The sequence below is a fragment of the Gymnogyps californianus genome, chromosome 28 (assembly GCF_018139145.2).
Source record: "Gymnogyps californianus isolate 813 chromosome 28, ASM1813914v2, whole genome shotgun sequence".
Classification (NCBI taxonomy): domain Eukaryota; kingdom Metazoa; phylum Chordata; class Aves; order Accipitriformes; family Cathartidae; genus Gymnogyps; species Gymnogyps californianus.
This window is the reverse complement of record NC_059498.1, coordinates 2907011-2921008: the sequence shown is the minus strand read 5'-3', so window position 1 is coordinate 2921008 and position 13998 is coordinate 2907011. Positions and strand designations below refer to the sequence as shown.

Here is a 13998-nt window from a genome sequence, read left to right as displayed (position 1 = left end):
CCCCCGGCCACCCGCCGCTGGGCCCTCTCGGTCCTGTGAGTACCAGCGGCGGTCCGCCCCACCAGACCCCCTCCATCTTCCCCTCCTCGGCTTTTTATTCCTGGTAACCCCTCCCGGGACACCCAGGAGAGGGTTACCGGCAGAAGATATCTTGGTTTTGGGGGGCTCGTGCTGCAGTGCTGAGGGGTGAAGCCAGGCTGGCCACGCTGTTGCATCTCCAGGCAAATTCCGCTTCCACCTCAGCAGCCAAATTTGCAGCAGAAGGGGTTTTCCTGAGGGGTGACAGTGTCAATCATTTCTTTGCAGAGATTTCACTGGCAACTCGATTTCTTCCATCGAAAAACAAGCGTGGAGGGAATATCCGTGGGCTGAGTACTTGTAAGTATCCTCTAGCATTTAAAATGTCAGGAGTTCAGGTATTTTCAATCCTTTCATCTGCTTTTTGAGCCAAGGGTGTGACGAGCATGAGCACCCACACAGACCGTTTCCATCTGAATTCAAAGCTGAGCTGCTCAGCAAGGAGGGGTGTGAATCCCCAGGGCTTCCTAGGATGGCAAGAAATGCCATGAGCTGTGTCCCGTCCATCCTACGGGACCATCCCTGTGCCTATTTAATCAACGATCAGGCTACAGCTAGCTTCAGCAGGCCAGGAGCAAGTGCCTGCTCCTCCGATGAGTGATGATCCCTGTAGTGACTCAAAGAGGTGTTTTAGTAAAGCTGCTGCGGGATATTTTCCCCTGAAAGTTCCGTTTCCTCCTGGAGAGCAGCTGGTGTAACAGTAAATGTCCGTTTGTCTCATTCCAGAGTCCTCCAGGACAATGATCTGCGGGCAGTGAAGAGGCATTCACTGGAGGGTCTGCTCCTGCTGAAGCACCTGTAGGTACCGTCCCCTGCCCACCGCCGTGGGCTACTGCCTCACCCTCCCTTGGACCCCTGCTGCTCAGCCCACCCCCATGCAAGTGTGCTTTATTCCTCCTCGGTTTTGGGCTACGGCCAGAGCAGAGCAGGGCGTCTTGGTGCTGCAATAGTGCCTGGTGGGAGGATTCCCGTAGGGGAATCTTTCATGAAATGAAAGTGCAGCTTTCATTTCCCCAAATCCAACCAAGAGGAGGAGGCTGCTGCCCTTTCCCACAGATATTGGATGACTTGTAGTCAACCCCAAGCTAACAGTGACCTCCCACACCCTGGGAGATTGCCTCTGGCTATGTTTATCTAAGGACCAACATTTTGGGGGTGAGAACCACCTAGAACAGGGCAAAACCCATGCATGCCTTACTTCTGCTAGGTGAAAAGACTTCTGTTGCGGTGAAGGCAGAGCCCCGTATTGCTGGTTGCTCTTGGGATAGCCTCTCTGGTGGCTATCCCAGGTGGAAAGAGAGAAGCCTGCACTACCCCTTCCTCTGCTGAAATCCCAGATGGGCTGAGCTTGGGAGATCTCTGCTTCAACCTCCAGCTCCGAGCAGGGCTAACCTCAAAGCTAGCACAGGGGTTTTTTATAAAAAAATCACTGGGGTTGCTCAGGGCTGTATCCAGCTGAGTCCCCCCTCTTGGAGGAGAAACAAACGTGCATCTATATCCACACAATGTCATATGAAATTGCAACAAGCACTCTGTCTCTGACACTGTCTGGAAGGGAGCAGAGGAGCATTAGGGTTTTTTCCTCCTTGAAGTTCAGTTATTTACATATTTTGGGGTTTCCTGTGTGGTGCAGGCAAAGGAAGCGTGAAATAAGAATGGCAAAATCTTACCCTGTTCTGTCCTCTGCTTGGCCACTGTCACGCTCTCTTTTCTTATCTTAAAAGCTAAGAGGCAGAAATAAATCCCACCATGGAGGCTCAGAGCTTTAGTGCCCAGAGCCCAGATTACCTGAGCCTCAGAGGAGACCCAGGTACAGTCATTTCTCAACACAAACCTCATGTCAAAGATAAAAATACTACTCGTGTGAAAAATTTGACAGCAAGGGAAACCCTGGCTTGGAATTGGCTTATAAGGGTCATGTTTTGGGTTCCGCTCCTCTGTTATCAGTGTAGCTGAAATGAGGGCAGAGAGAGGTGTCCCAAAATCCCCTCTGTTGCTTATATTTGCAGATCATTGCAAGTATCTCAGCTCCATCACCGTTTGCGTTTGTAGTGTCATTTAATGAGTGTGACCCTTACGTGCTTGCATTTTTCCCATAAAAAGGGAGGTTTCGTATTTTCTAGTATGCACGTTGGCTTGGAAGGAGCCAAGTCCAGGGTGGTCTTGGCCTTTCTGGAGCTGCTGCTGCGGTGAGCCAGCTTCAGGGCTGCACCCAAGCCTTGTCTCAGTGCTGAGGAATGGTGGAAAACAAGGTAGTGCCAGTGCTGGGGCCCACTGCCCGCACTAGCTCCCTCTCCCCATGTCTTTTTAGCAGGTACGTGTGCCCTACTTTATAGAAAAGAAGGATCCAAGAACTTAAAAGCACAAAGCAGGTTCTGCAGAATGTGGGTTGCAGGCTAAATGAGTCAGGTTGGGAAGAAACAGGCTTCCAGCCACGCTCCCCTTCCACAAGGCTGAAAACTGAACTCTCCAAAGTACTTCTGAGATTGCACGTGCAAAGACCTTCCTCCCACCGCCCGGCTGCCTCCCTGGGAGGTCCAGACCCTGCAGCCGAGAGCTGCAGTCGCTCCCCGACGCTCTCCCTGAACACCCTCTCCAGTAGCCAGGCCATCTCCTACAGAAGAAACCTTGTGCATTCATCTCCTCCAATTTTAGATGCCTAATAATTGCCTAGGGTTAAGCTAATTGTTCAGGCTCTCTTTATTTTCCATGGAGAGGAACAGGCACTTCCCATTCACCCAAACGATCTTGGGAACCTGTCTGCGGAGGGGATGAATCACTCCCCCAAAATATTTCTCTCTTGCTGTCTGCTGCCGAACAAGCCCGGGCAGCTAATTCAGGCTGAGACAACGAACCTTTTGATTTCTAAAGCTAGGCCAGGTGAATCCCGCAGCCGCTGAGTATCTACACACATCTTACAGCAGAGCTGTGCAGGAAAGTGGGGTTTAGGTTACCCCTTCATTGTGCCCTTTCCAGACTTCCATGTTCTTGATTTTGCATCTTTAATAGGGTCCCTTTAACATAACTTTTTCACCAAATGTGGTGTAGGAGGGAGGGATTAGAGCAAAATAACCATTTTGGTCACACATGTGGTTAGCAAGCCGTCCCTGAGCCCTCAAAGAAGAGGTGCTGTTCAGGCTTTTCTGGCTGACTTCAGCAAGGAAAGCACTGATGGCACCAGGGGAAGGCAGGTTGCATCTCTGTGGCACATCCAGAGGGTCACGTATATGGTCTGTGCAAATGCATCCTCAGCTGCGAAACTGTGCCTGCGTAAAGAATCTTTTCTGTTATCAGAGAGGAAAATCAAGCCCTAAAATAATTCTGGTGGGATCAGAGCTAGAAAAAAAAAATCACTGAGATGAAAGCCACCTCCGGTCAGGAGGGTTATCACAGGTTACACACCACTGCGAGCTAATATCAGATATAAACACCGCGTGAAATCAGAGCCATGTAACATATATGCTGCCAGTGTCAAAGCAAACATGACAGTGCAAATGTAATTAACGTTTCGTGTTCTAATTTTAACAGGGATTTATCTTGCAATAAAATCCTGTCGATTGAGGAACATGCTTTTGAGCCACTTCCTTTTTTGCAGCTTATGTGAGTTATAAAAGTTTCTTTCTAGTGTATTTACTGAAGTCTGTTTGCATTTATAACCCTTTTAGTGCTAGAAAATGTTCCTGTTATTTTTAGAACAATGACTAAATTTCTCCTGCTAAAAGACTAACTGAGCTAAAGAGATCAATGCAGATGGCTGGATGACCCACAACAGGATGAGAGATCATAGCGTGGTTGTCCAAACGCAGCCATAATAGAAGCCATTTCTTGAAGGTTTGCTGTATCCTGGAACAGAAATAGATTAAGCACATGTGCACTTCATTTCCTCTCCTTGACAGGTTAAAAAAAAATGAGAAAACGGCAGTTTCCTCCCTATTCTACCTTGGATTTGCATATTTCCTACAAACCAATACTGCTTCGCTCCAGCTTCCTGTAGGACAGCCCCAATTCATCTCTGTGATCTTCTTTTTCCCCAGAAACCTGGGTGGAAATCTCATCACGCAGATCCAGAACGGCACGTTCCAGGCGTGGCATGGGATGCAGTTTTTACAGAAGCTGTAAGTGTAACAAGGTCTAAAGGTAGATCAGAGCGGGACTCCGCAGTGACAGTGGGGAAGAGCAGATTTGCTCTCTGTAAAGTACTGAATCCTACCACAGATGTCATCCACGGTCCACCAGGTCTGCAGCCTGAAAGCCTCTTTCTCCTGGCCTGCTTATCTTCTCCATGGCTTCCCGGAACCAGCACCAGGTTCAAACAGCAGCGGTGGGAGCCCAGGGGAATAGATAAAGAAACGCCGTGGGAAGGGAGAAGAGGCAGGGTGATGAGGGGTATGGGATGTGACCCAGATTTCTAGCCAGCAATTTCACTTTGCATATTTGCATTTAAAAGTAAAGGGTCTCAAAAACATCCACAAAAAGGAAACTTGGTTCTTTTGGTGTCTTGAGAAAACGTGACTTAATCCATAGTCGGTTCTATCAAGCCCTTCCAGGGGTAGGATCACCGTTTCCATCTGGACCTGAAGTAAGTGGGAAGCCAGGGCGTTTTGCCCACCAAGGGTTCATATACGTGAGGAAAAGGCCACAGTCTCCCTGCTCTCCTGAAAAGTGCAATGTTTCTCACGTGATACACCAAATACGGTGGCAGAATAAATTATGAACAACAATTCCCGTAGGACTAGGCCACAGCTTTGCCTGGCTGGATGCAGTAATAGAGAAAAAGTTTATGGACAGTGGAAATGTAAGAAAATATGGAATGTAAGACTCCAAAATAACATCAAAGTCCTGGTGGAGGGAAGCAAAGAAAAGGTGCGAGCTGAGGAGGAAAGAAAGAGATGTTGTGTTTTCCAGAAGAAGCACTTCTGGGCTTTTGCTCTTTTAGCTGGAGATAATCAGGACCTGATGTATTTTGTGAATCAGCCCATCAGCATCTGTTCCTGCCTCTAGCCTTCATCCCAGGGCCTTCCTCACACGCGTAACACTGAGCCAATTTTTTTATCTTCAGGCTGAAATTTCCTATGTTTGTTCTCCACTTGAAAGGAAATTCTTTGGGGAGGTTTGAGTAAAAATCGCTCAGCCAAATCCACATCTGCCATCCATAAAAGTCAGCTGGATCCTTACCCACCATAAACCTCTTTACACCACTCACACAGTAGAGAGGAGCCTGGAAAGGGGATTTCAGTGTAATTCCGCATCAGATCCAACAGGCACAACTCTCTCTGGGCCTCTCTGATATCCAAAGGGTAGAAATGTGAAGCCTGGCAAAGAGGAAAAACTCCTTCATCACAGAAATACTTTGCAATGATCTAGTGGAAATTCACTTTGATGTAGCTCTGTTTATACAGTTTAGGAACAACTGGGGTTTTTTTTACTCTGCAGTAAGTGTTTTAAGCATCTCCCATTTCTCCAGTGCCTGTTCCATAGGGCCAGTTGATCTTGGCTTTCCAGACTCGTGGGTCTATGTACGTAAGAGGACATGTGGACAGGCCATCCCCACGTGCCCCTGCCCGCACAGCTCACGTCCTTCCCATCACCAATTCACAGCGGCGCATTGTTTTTTCCAGGATCCTAAGCCGTAACCCCCTCTCCGTTATTGCTGACACATCATTCTTCGAACTGCCTTCAGTCAAATATCTGTAAGTATTGACTCATTTTTACCAGATTAATATAGATCTTTGTCTCTCTCGAGTGCCCTGTTGTCAGGAAAGCAGAGATCCCGTAGCAAATGTCACTCTTCTCCCAGCCTTATTCTGCTAGAGGCACAAATAACCCCAGCACCGGCAGAGCAAGGCAAAGGCCAAGCAGTTCTGGTGTGTCCCCAGCTGCAAAGCAACCAAGGAGCTGGGACACAAACTTTAAAAAAACTAGAGGCCATCCAGGTCTGGGGCCATGGAGTGGCCTGAAGGGTCTGGGAATGTCCCCACTCCTGCTTGAGTGCTGAGAAGGTGGGATCCAGTAGCTCCCGGTCACTGGGGCACTCGTGCCAGCAGTCCAGGGCTCCTGCCCACCCCGCATCCCCACCCCGCTGCCTCGACACAGCTCAGGGCAGGTGATGCTCTGTGTTGATCATGATTCACAGCATCCTATGGCTCTTACTCACATCTGTGTGACTCCTCAGGGAGGAAGACGTCCGGGCTTTTTGCAGAGATCCTTCCTGCTCGCAGCCCCGCTATCCCACGGATACCCTTTGCTTTCTGCTCAGCACATTTTCTCTTTTCACTGATACAAACTCTCCTTCCAAGGTCACAGGGGATTTGTCCTCTAGGGCAAGAAGTATCTCCCTTCAAGGACTGGAGCTGCACTCATGGGAGAGCAGGAGGAGGGTTTTGAGCCGGGAGAATCCTTTCTGTTTGCATCCGTCTCCCACAAGATCTGCAGGATGCCCTCCTGATTCAGACCCCATGGTTAGGAGCAGATCAAAGCAGAAAGACGATAGGTTTTTAAATCATTTCTGTTTGATTAGGCAGAAGTGGATCCCTCTGCGAACACCACCACAGTCGTCAGGGACCTGGGCTTGTTCTCAGAGCAGAGTTCTGGTAATGCCACCTGAAAATTTAATGTGGTTTTTCAAATCCTTTCAGAGACCTGGGTGCAACACAAGTGACTCAGCAGACGTTGCTCATGCTCCTCCTGACAACAGTCCGCTTGGAAACGCTGTGAGTATGTGGGGACTGGGTCCCAGCCGCCAGCAGATCGTAATTGCTGAAACAAGGGGTCTGCTTGGGAAACAAATCTGTCCGCCGCTACATCAGAATAACCCCAGTAAGCTTAAGGTTTGCTATTTACTTTTGAGAAGCTCCCAAACCCACCTGCTAAGAAACAGAATTTCACCTTTTAGATGACATGTTCCAGGTTTTTCAAAGGGAAGTTTTAAATCAAGGTGGGGTGCGTTTCTGTTTCAAATTGTATTTTGGGACTAGTTCCATTTTCAAAGGTAAAATCAACATTTTGATGCCAATGGAGAAGCCTATCTTCTACTTGAAACCTCTCTTAGAAATTAGGAGAACATATTTGTCCATTGGGATTGGGGGTGAGGGGAAGTTTTCCAGAGCTGTAGAAGAAATTGAAGCAAAACCATGATGCGTTATCTGTATGTTACCTGAGTTGGACTTGGAGACATGGATTGAGATGCTGGGTTTTTCTCCAGTAACCTCTTATCTTTAGCAAACTGCCCAGTGATATGGCCTGCTGCCTCTGCCAGGAGAAACACACCACCGAAACCCCGTGCAGGACCATCAAGTTCCACTGCGAGAACCTGTGCACTACCAGTGCTCCCCACTGCGGTAGGCTTCGCGACGATGTCGATGTAGGCATCAAATCTGCCCAGTTTCCTCGAGCTTTAGGAGATGCTATAGCATGGCCCCATTTTGTGTGGGTTCCCGGGCAGCGTTGGCCACCTCGATGGCATCAGTCCAGCCTGGTGGCTCCTGGCCAGTCCCAGGGACACTAAATCTGGGCAGACTCTCTAGAGGAGCTTCATCCATGCGAGGCCTTTAAATCAGCCCCAAGGCCAGTGCAGGCAGCTCAGGTGAGACTTGGGAGGCCTCAGACTGTGCTCCCTGAGCCACAGGCACGAGAAGTTCCCCTTTGAGCACATGACTTGGAAAAAACAAGGGTTCAAAAGTTACTAGCGATTACACATATCTTCTGTGTCAAATACTATCTTGAGAAGAAATAGCTTGCTGGGCTAAACAAACACACGACCTTCCAATCCACACAGCACATCTAGCCAAGCAAATCATGCATGCCCAGTACCGTTCCCAAGCGCTGGAAGGCACCGTCTGCTCATAAGCCCCCCAAATTTCCCCTGACGATCTCCTGAGCCTTTCCAGTGCCACCATACCTTGACTAGTCACAGCTCAGCGGCGAGAGGGGTCCCTGACACAGCACAGACACGGCCAAAGGGTCTGGCAATGTTCGTGTTGCTCTGGTAAGGTGGCACGTGCTGAGCTGCACCTCAAACCTGCCACTCACACTGGAAACACCAAGACCCATAACGAAGCATGGATGCCCCTAGGCAGGCTCTGCAGAAACCTGTAACGCCGGATGTGTTGGAGGGGGTCTGGGATATACAGGCTCCAAAAATTGCCCGAGTGACCTTGGAAAATTGCCTGGTCTCTCTGCCACCCTGCTCCCCACATGCAGGAGAGAGGACAGTAACCCCGATCTCCTTTGCAGGGCATGAGGTGAACACCAAGCATCGTTATTCTCTTGTTAGCCTGTGCAGGGTGAGCAATGCACTGTCCTGCTCAATCTTTGCACAGGGTAAATATCATCCTATTCAAAGCAGAGACAAGCTGGACTTCTGCAAATAGATACAGTAAGGTTTCCAAGGTCCCCAAGTAACTCATTTTCAAACTGGATGTGGACAAGTGAGCCTAACTTTGTCGCAAGTCTAGGGAAAAAAAGGCTGCTAAGCCATTTAGGGCTGGATGCTCAAAGGTACTTCTGTGTCCAATTTCCTATCATTTTAACAGGGAAAAGAGGCCTAAATACCTTTGTAATCTGTAAATATTCTTGACCATGTCACCCTGCCTCTGGCATTAAGCTATCTGCAAAGCAGGATTAGAGATAAGGTTGTGTTTGCAGCCTTGGTGTAGGACTGTTGAAGACTTATCCTAGCTCTGCAGACTCAGCGGGTGCCCTTCGCATGCCGGGGCAGGAGCTCTCCTGGGCTGTTTGCATCACTCTGGGTCAAATCCCCACGTCTTCCACTTCTTCTAGGCCTGGGTGATGGGAGCTGCATCCATCAGCAGCGAAACAGCTCTCCGTTATCGGGAGCTCACTTGGACTGCAGATTGTTGCAGTCAACAACCCAGAGGCATTTTAATGTGAAATATCCCAGGTTTTCCTGACCACAGGGAGAAGGGCTAGTTGGGATAACTGATCAGGGACAAACACTTTGTCTTTGGGTGTCCTGCTTTCCAGGCTCACTCTTGAGTTTAAAAGCTTTATGGTGATTTTAGCAACTCAACACTGGCTCGTATCGAGCTGTGGGAAACTCTCCGACAGCAAACCCATTCCCCCAGGATGTTTCACACCGATCCAGAGCCCTGGGAGATACCAGAAAAGAAACAGCTATCTGTTCTGCCCCGATGAGATAATCTGATTGATTTAACAAGACTTTTCCCATCTGTAACACATCTACCATACAGTTCACACACTCCCTTGTCTTAAAGATGAGTGCCTGCTGTTCGGGGTAAACCTTTGACCCTGTATTTTGGCAGAAAGCTTCTCGTGACGCCGAGTCACTGATCTGCTCTCTTGATGTTTCACAGCTCACACGGATCCTCTGGCAGAGACACAAGGAGAAATAATGGAAGCGGTACAATCCAGAAAACTGAATGCCAGCACAGTGTTGAACCTCAAGCCCAAGAAGCCTTCACTCGGAGACCATGAAACCGTAACGCTTGCGGTCGTCCTGAGCCTGACAGGCACTGATGGTGACCTTAGGAACCCAAACGATCACATTTCCAGAACAAATTCATATTCCCCTCGGCACCTATCCAGGCAGGAAGGCAAAACCAGTAAGGAGCTGATGCTGATGCTGCACAGCATTCAGCACATGGGCTGGACCAGTGAAGCTGATATAAGGAAACTCTATTTTCTAGCAAAGGTGCTAGTGGCCGAGCTCAAGAATAAGCTGCACAAGGCTAAAAGCATCGTGACTGTGAAAAACACCGTCTCACCCCTGCCGACACCTGCCATGCAGAAGGACGAGGTGCACGAGATCCCAGCAGCGGAGGGAGAGACAACCACGGGCTGGATGCAAAAGCAGCGTGACTTAGGTTTGAACCGGGCAGCATTAAATCTCTGGGAAGCAGCCAGCAGGTTAAAGCCCACTGACAACATCTCTGTCTTCAGACATCACAAAATATCCACACCTCCTTCAAAACATTCCCTTTCGCGCTCCCCAGCAGAGGCTCCTCATTCGTCTGGGTCTTTTAAGATTCAAAATTATTCCGATGCTGTTGAACAGACCAAAAAAACTCATGGGATGGAGGACGTGGAGGATGTAGAAGATGCAGAGGAAGCACCATCTCCAAGGCAGGACTATGTTTGGGCTTACAAAAAGCACAAGCAGGGGGACAGCCCGTATCTGAATAAAAGTAATCAGCTTTTCTACAAGACGTTTGGCAATGTGAATCCAGAGGAAGAGCCCACACCAACAGAAAGTAAAGCAGAGCAGAGACTAAATACAAACCAGCATTTTTTCTGTAACCTGTTGGTTAACAGCCCCCCCGCTGCAAGCAGCATGCTAGAGGACATGGCTGAAGAAGAGGGTTCCTCGCTAGGTGGGCATTTACCAGCTGTCCCTCAAACCGCAGAAACACACGGGAAGCAACAAAAGGAAGGATCCGCTTTCCTCAATAAACCAGGTAGCTCCGACAGCCCAGATGGCGCGTCGGTTCAAGGAGACCTCTTTGAAACCAAGGTCAATCGTCGCCTACGCTTGCTCGTCCCAGACAAAGCCCTGCGGATGTTCATCGCCCACGTGGCGCGAGCCCTGAGGACGGACTGCCGCCTGCCCGAGGTCCAGCTGGCCTGTGCAAAGATGGTCTCGAAGACGGGCCTGCTCATAAAGCTGCTCAGCGAGAGGCAAGATGACCAGAGAGCCTCTGCTCTCGTGGGCGAGTGTCTCCTGGAAGGGAATGTTTCCAATGGCACAGCCCAGGCCAAGGAGGCAGGCAAGAAACCCGCAGGGAAGGTAGGAGAGACGCTGGGCATTGCTGGATGTGTCCTTCTGGACAACGGGGAATGGAAGGAGCAACCCTCTCTCCCCTCCTGATTTTCTCTCCTTTTCTCCCAGCGGAAACCACAGTACACCTCCGGCGACAGGCTCCTGTTAGCGATATCGGTGTCTGTCATCATCATGATTAATCTCACGGTGATTTGTCTCGTCGAGGTAAGCCGATAACTCGTTTTACAGACAGCTGTCAGTCAAGCCTTGTAGCTGGAGTGCACCGGAGCAGGGTGATGCCTCCCCGCACAGTTTATGAGCCCTGGGGTGCCGTTGCGGATGCCCGTGGGTAGCACAGGAGATGTTTTTCCAACCCTGGAACTTGTCAAAGCATCCATACAGCTCCGCACGCGTTCAAGCCTGCTTGGGGGGGGGGGATTGTCCTGGCATCTGTCCCGACCTGGCCGCAGCTCTGCTTTGCTGAGCTTCCTTGAAGGGGGCTGTGGCTCCCTCTCATCACAGCCTCTCCCATCAGCCCATCCCCGAGTTTTATCCCGCAATCCCTAGCCCTATAGAGCCACCTCCCAGGCTCTTCTCCTGACCCTGTTCTGCTCTCCTGCCCGCACCGATTGCTTTCAGCCATGCAGCAATTCCCCTGCTACCTTCCCTCTTGCCAAAATCAAGTCCTTCTGCAAGGTGCGACTGCTCCGCCTGGGTCAGAGCAGTGCCAGAGACAGGGGAGAGGACCCAGCGTGCCCACAGAGTTTCAGCCTCCCTGTGGGGCCCTTCTCGGGGGAAAAAAACCTTTTCTTTCTTTAAAAGCCTACCTACATGTTTCAGACTGGGCTTAAAGAGGAGAGGAGTACCCTGCAAAGCACTGCACAGATAAGAAAGACAGACATAAACATTGCTGAGATTAGGAGAGCTCTGGGAGTTCAGGTCATTCCGGAGGCAAGGAAAAGCGGGAGTTGGGAAGGGAGGATGGGCTCTTTCTAAAAACGTGGCGGCTGGCACAGACTTGCACGTGTATGTAATGGGCTCGACTGGAGGAAGAACCCTTTGGACTCCCTTGTTTTGCAGCATATGATGAGAAAATCCTGATGTTACGAGTCTCTCTCTTTCTTTCCTTCACCAGGTTTGCTCCCAAAAACCTGCAGCCGCTTCCCAACCCCAAAGCACCAGTAAATCACGCCCGAGATGGTAATTACTCCCCGCACTGTGCTACTGCTGTGCCACGAACAGTCTTTACTCTGAACAGCACCTAATCCCCGAGCTCCCCCAGCCACGCGGGCGCCGGCTGCCGAAGACTCACCAGTCTACGTTTAAAACACGTAGCTTTTTTAAGAGACCCAGAAAAGGGACCCCAAAGCGTGAGCGATCGGCACGGCTGTAAGCTCGCGTCTCTACCAGCCACCCAGGCAGCCCTTTTCCATGCCGGTGATGCTACACCCTGAATGTGGTGGATGTGTCGGCCCTGGGCTCCCGTGTGGTCCCACGTCCCTGCGACCACGCTGCCCAGCCACGAGGAAATACCTCTCTGCTCCAGTTCCCAGCAAAACGCTTCTCTGGTGACAGCTCTGCCCTATTTCTCCCTGCCCCGCTCCCCAGAGAGGCTGTTGAAGAGCTCGCTCCTGTCCTCTCCACATGCCTTTCACAGCCAGGCTAAACCAGGACTCATTCCCGGCCACATCAGCCAGCGCCGTCCCTTCCTTTTGGGCTCCTCTTCTTCCTTAGGGTCAGCTGAAACGTCACCCCGAGCAGGTAGAGGCTTCTGCCCTGCCAGGGCGCTGGCACCCGCTGCAGCCCTCCCTGGCCAAGCCTCCCTGCTCATGGAGCGGGAAAGGTGAATTCTGGGGAGATGCCGCACAAAAGCCTTTTTTTCTCCCCCTTCAGCCCGCTAAATCGAGATGTTTTGCAGCGCTGTAAATGCCACTTGCCTGAATCCTACAGCAGCTGCTTCCCCAGCAGGGCAGGGTGCAGGCAACCTTCCCGCCAATAACTGCCATCACCAGCTGCCTCCACTTTTTATCCTTCTTTTCCTTTTTTTTTCCAGGTTATTTCAAAAACTCCTGCCACGGGGATGGAGCAAGAACAAGTACAATGTTAGAGAGCAGGTAGGGACATGGAGCACGTGCCAGGTCTCCCCTCTGCCCACTACCTGAACCGCCGGCTGTTTCTCTTCCTCTCCGAAACCTTCCCTTCCCTGGTGCTTTCCAGGGCTCACGCGTATCGGATCTCGGCAAAACCAAACCGCAGTGGCTTAGAGACCTGTACCAACCCCTCGATTCCCAGCATAAAAAATCCATGGCTGAGCTGTACGATGAAGAGACCTCAGACGAGGAGGAGATTTTCAACAAGTCCGAGCTCAAGTAAGTGGAATGGTGACGATGCCCACGCTTATTTTTCAGTTCTTGTTCCGATGTAGGAACTGCTGAGGCTTTCCTTGGATGCTGTTTCCTTGGATGCTGTTTCCTTGGCTGTTATTTCCTTGGCTGTTATTTCCTTGGATGCTATTTCTTTGGATGCTATTTCCATGCTGTTATTTCAGCTGGATGCCCGCAGCACCCCAGAAAAGCTGCGACAGCGGGGAAACACAATTATCCAGAGACCTGATGCCTCTGCCGTGTAGCTCCGGTGCACCCCAAGAACCGGAGCAGCGGTCCTGCTCCGTGGAGGAGGACGCTACGGGCGGCCACACGCTTGGGATACCCCAAAGCTCATCCCAGCGGGAAGGGAACAGGAAGGCTACGAGGGACGGGGAGCCCTCGTAGGGCTCCGGCAGCAGCGGCCCAGGCTGGGTGCAGCGCCGGGTGCCAAGAGCCGCAGCCTCGCTCCACGCGTGGGGCGCGCTGCCTGCGGGAGGGGACAGCCCGGCGGGGGGACGCGGGGGCTGGGGGCCGCCCCTCCCTGCAGGAAGCCAGCGAGGGGCTGCGCAGGGCGTTGGGGTGCCGCCGCGCACCCCGGGGATGGGGTCAAGTCGTCGCGTTTGTTCGACGGCGGGGAAGGGCTTCCGAAATCACCATTAAAACTTGCAGGTGTTTCACCCAGAGCGTCCTGCGAGCGGATGGAAGCGTGCACGCGCGTGCCGGGGCCTGCGCGCACACGCGTGTTGCGGCAAGGGGAGGGCCATGAAGAGACGGCGGGGGACGAGGCTCTGCCAGGAGGGGCAAGCGCCGACCCCCACA

The 13998-nt window shown here is 51.2% G+C and overlaps 1 protein-coding gene across 1 annotated transcript; it reads left to right on the top strand.

Annotated features, from left to right (window-relative positions):
* Positions 1-1827: 1827 nt before the first annotated feature.
* LOC127026749 (leucine-rich repeat-containing protein 37A2-like) lies at positions 1828-13650 on the top strand. The gene is made up of 13 exons (XM_050912058.1): positions 1828-1888; positions 2390-2392; positions 3674-3678; positions 4063-4193; positions 5697-5768; positions 6714-6788; positions 7297-7415; positions 9411-10840; positions 10943-11038; positions 11949-12013; positions 12867-12927; positions 13031-13182; positions 13362-13650. Exons 1-13 carry the CDS (start codon positions 1828-1830, stop codon positions 13582-13584), a joined length of 2493 nt encoding a protein of 830 aa, XP_050768015.1. The 3' UTR covers positions 13585-13650.
* Positions 13651-13998: the final 348 nt, after the last annotated feature.

Coding starts and splice junctions, on each gene's coding strand:
- LOC127026749 (XM_050912058.1), top strand. CDS start 1,828: ATGGAGGCTCAGAGCTTTAGTGCCCAGAGCCCAGATTACCTGAGCCTC. Junction 11,039..11,948: donor CGGTGATTTGTCTCGTCGAG/GTAAGCCGATAA, acceptor TTCCTTCACCAG/GTTTGCTCCCAAAAACCTGC. Junction 13,183..13,361: donor TTCAACAAGTCCGAGCTCAA/GTAAGTGGAATG, acceptor CTGTTATTTCAG/CTGGATGCCCGCAGCACCCC.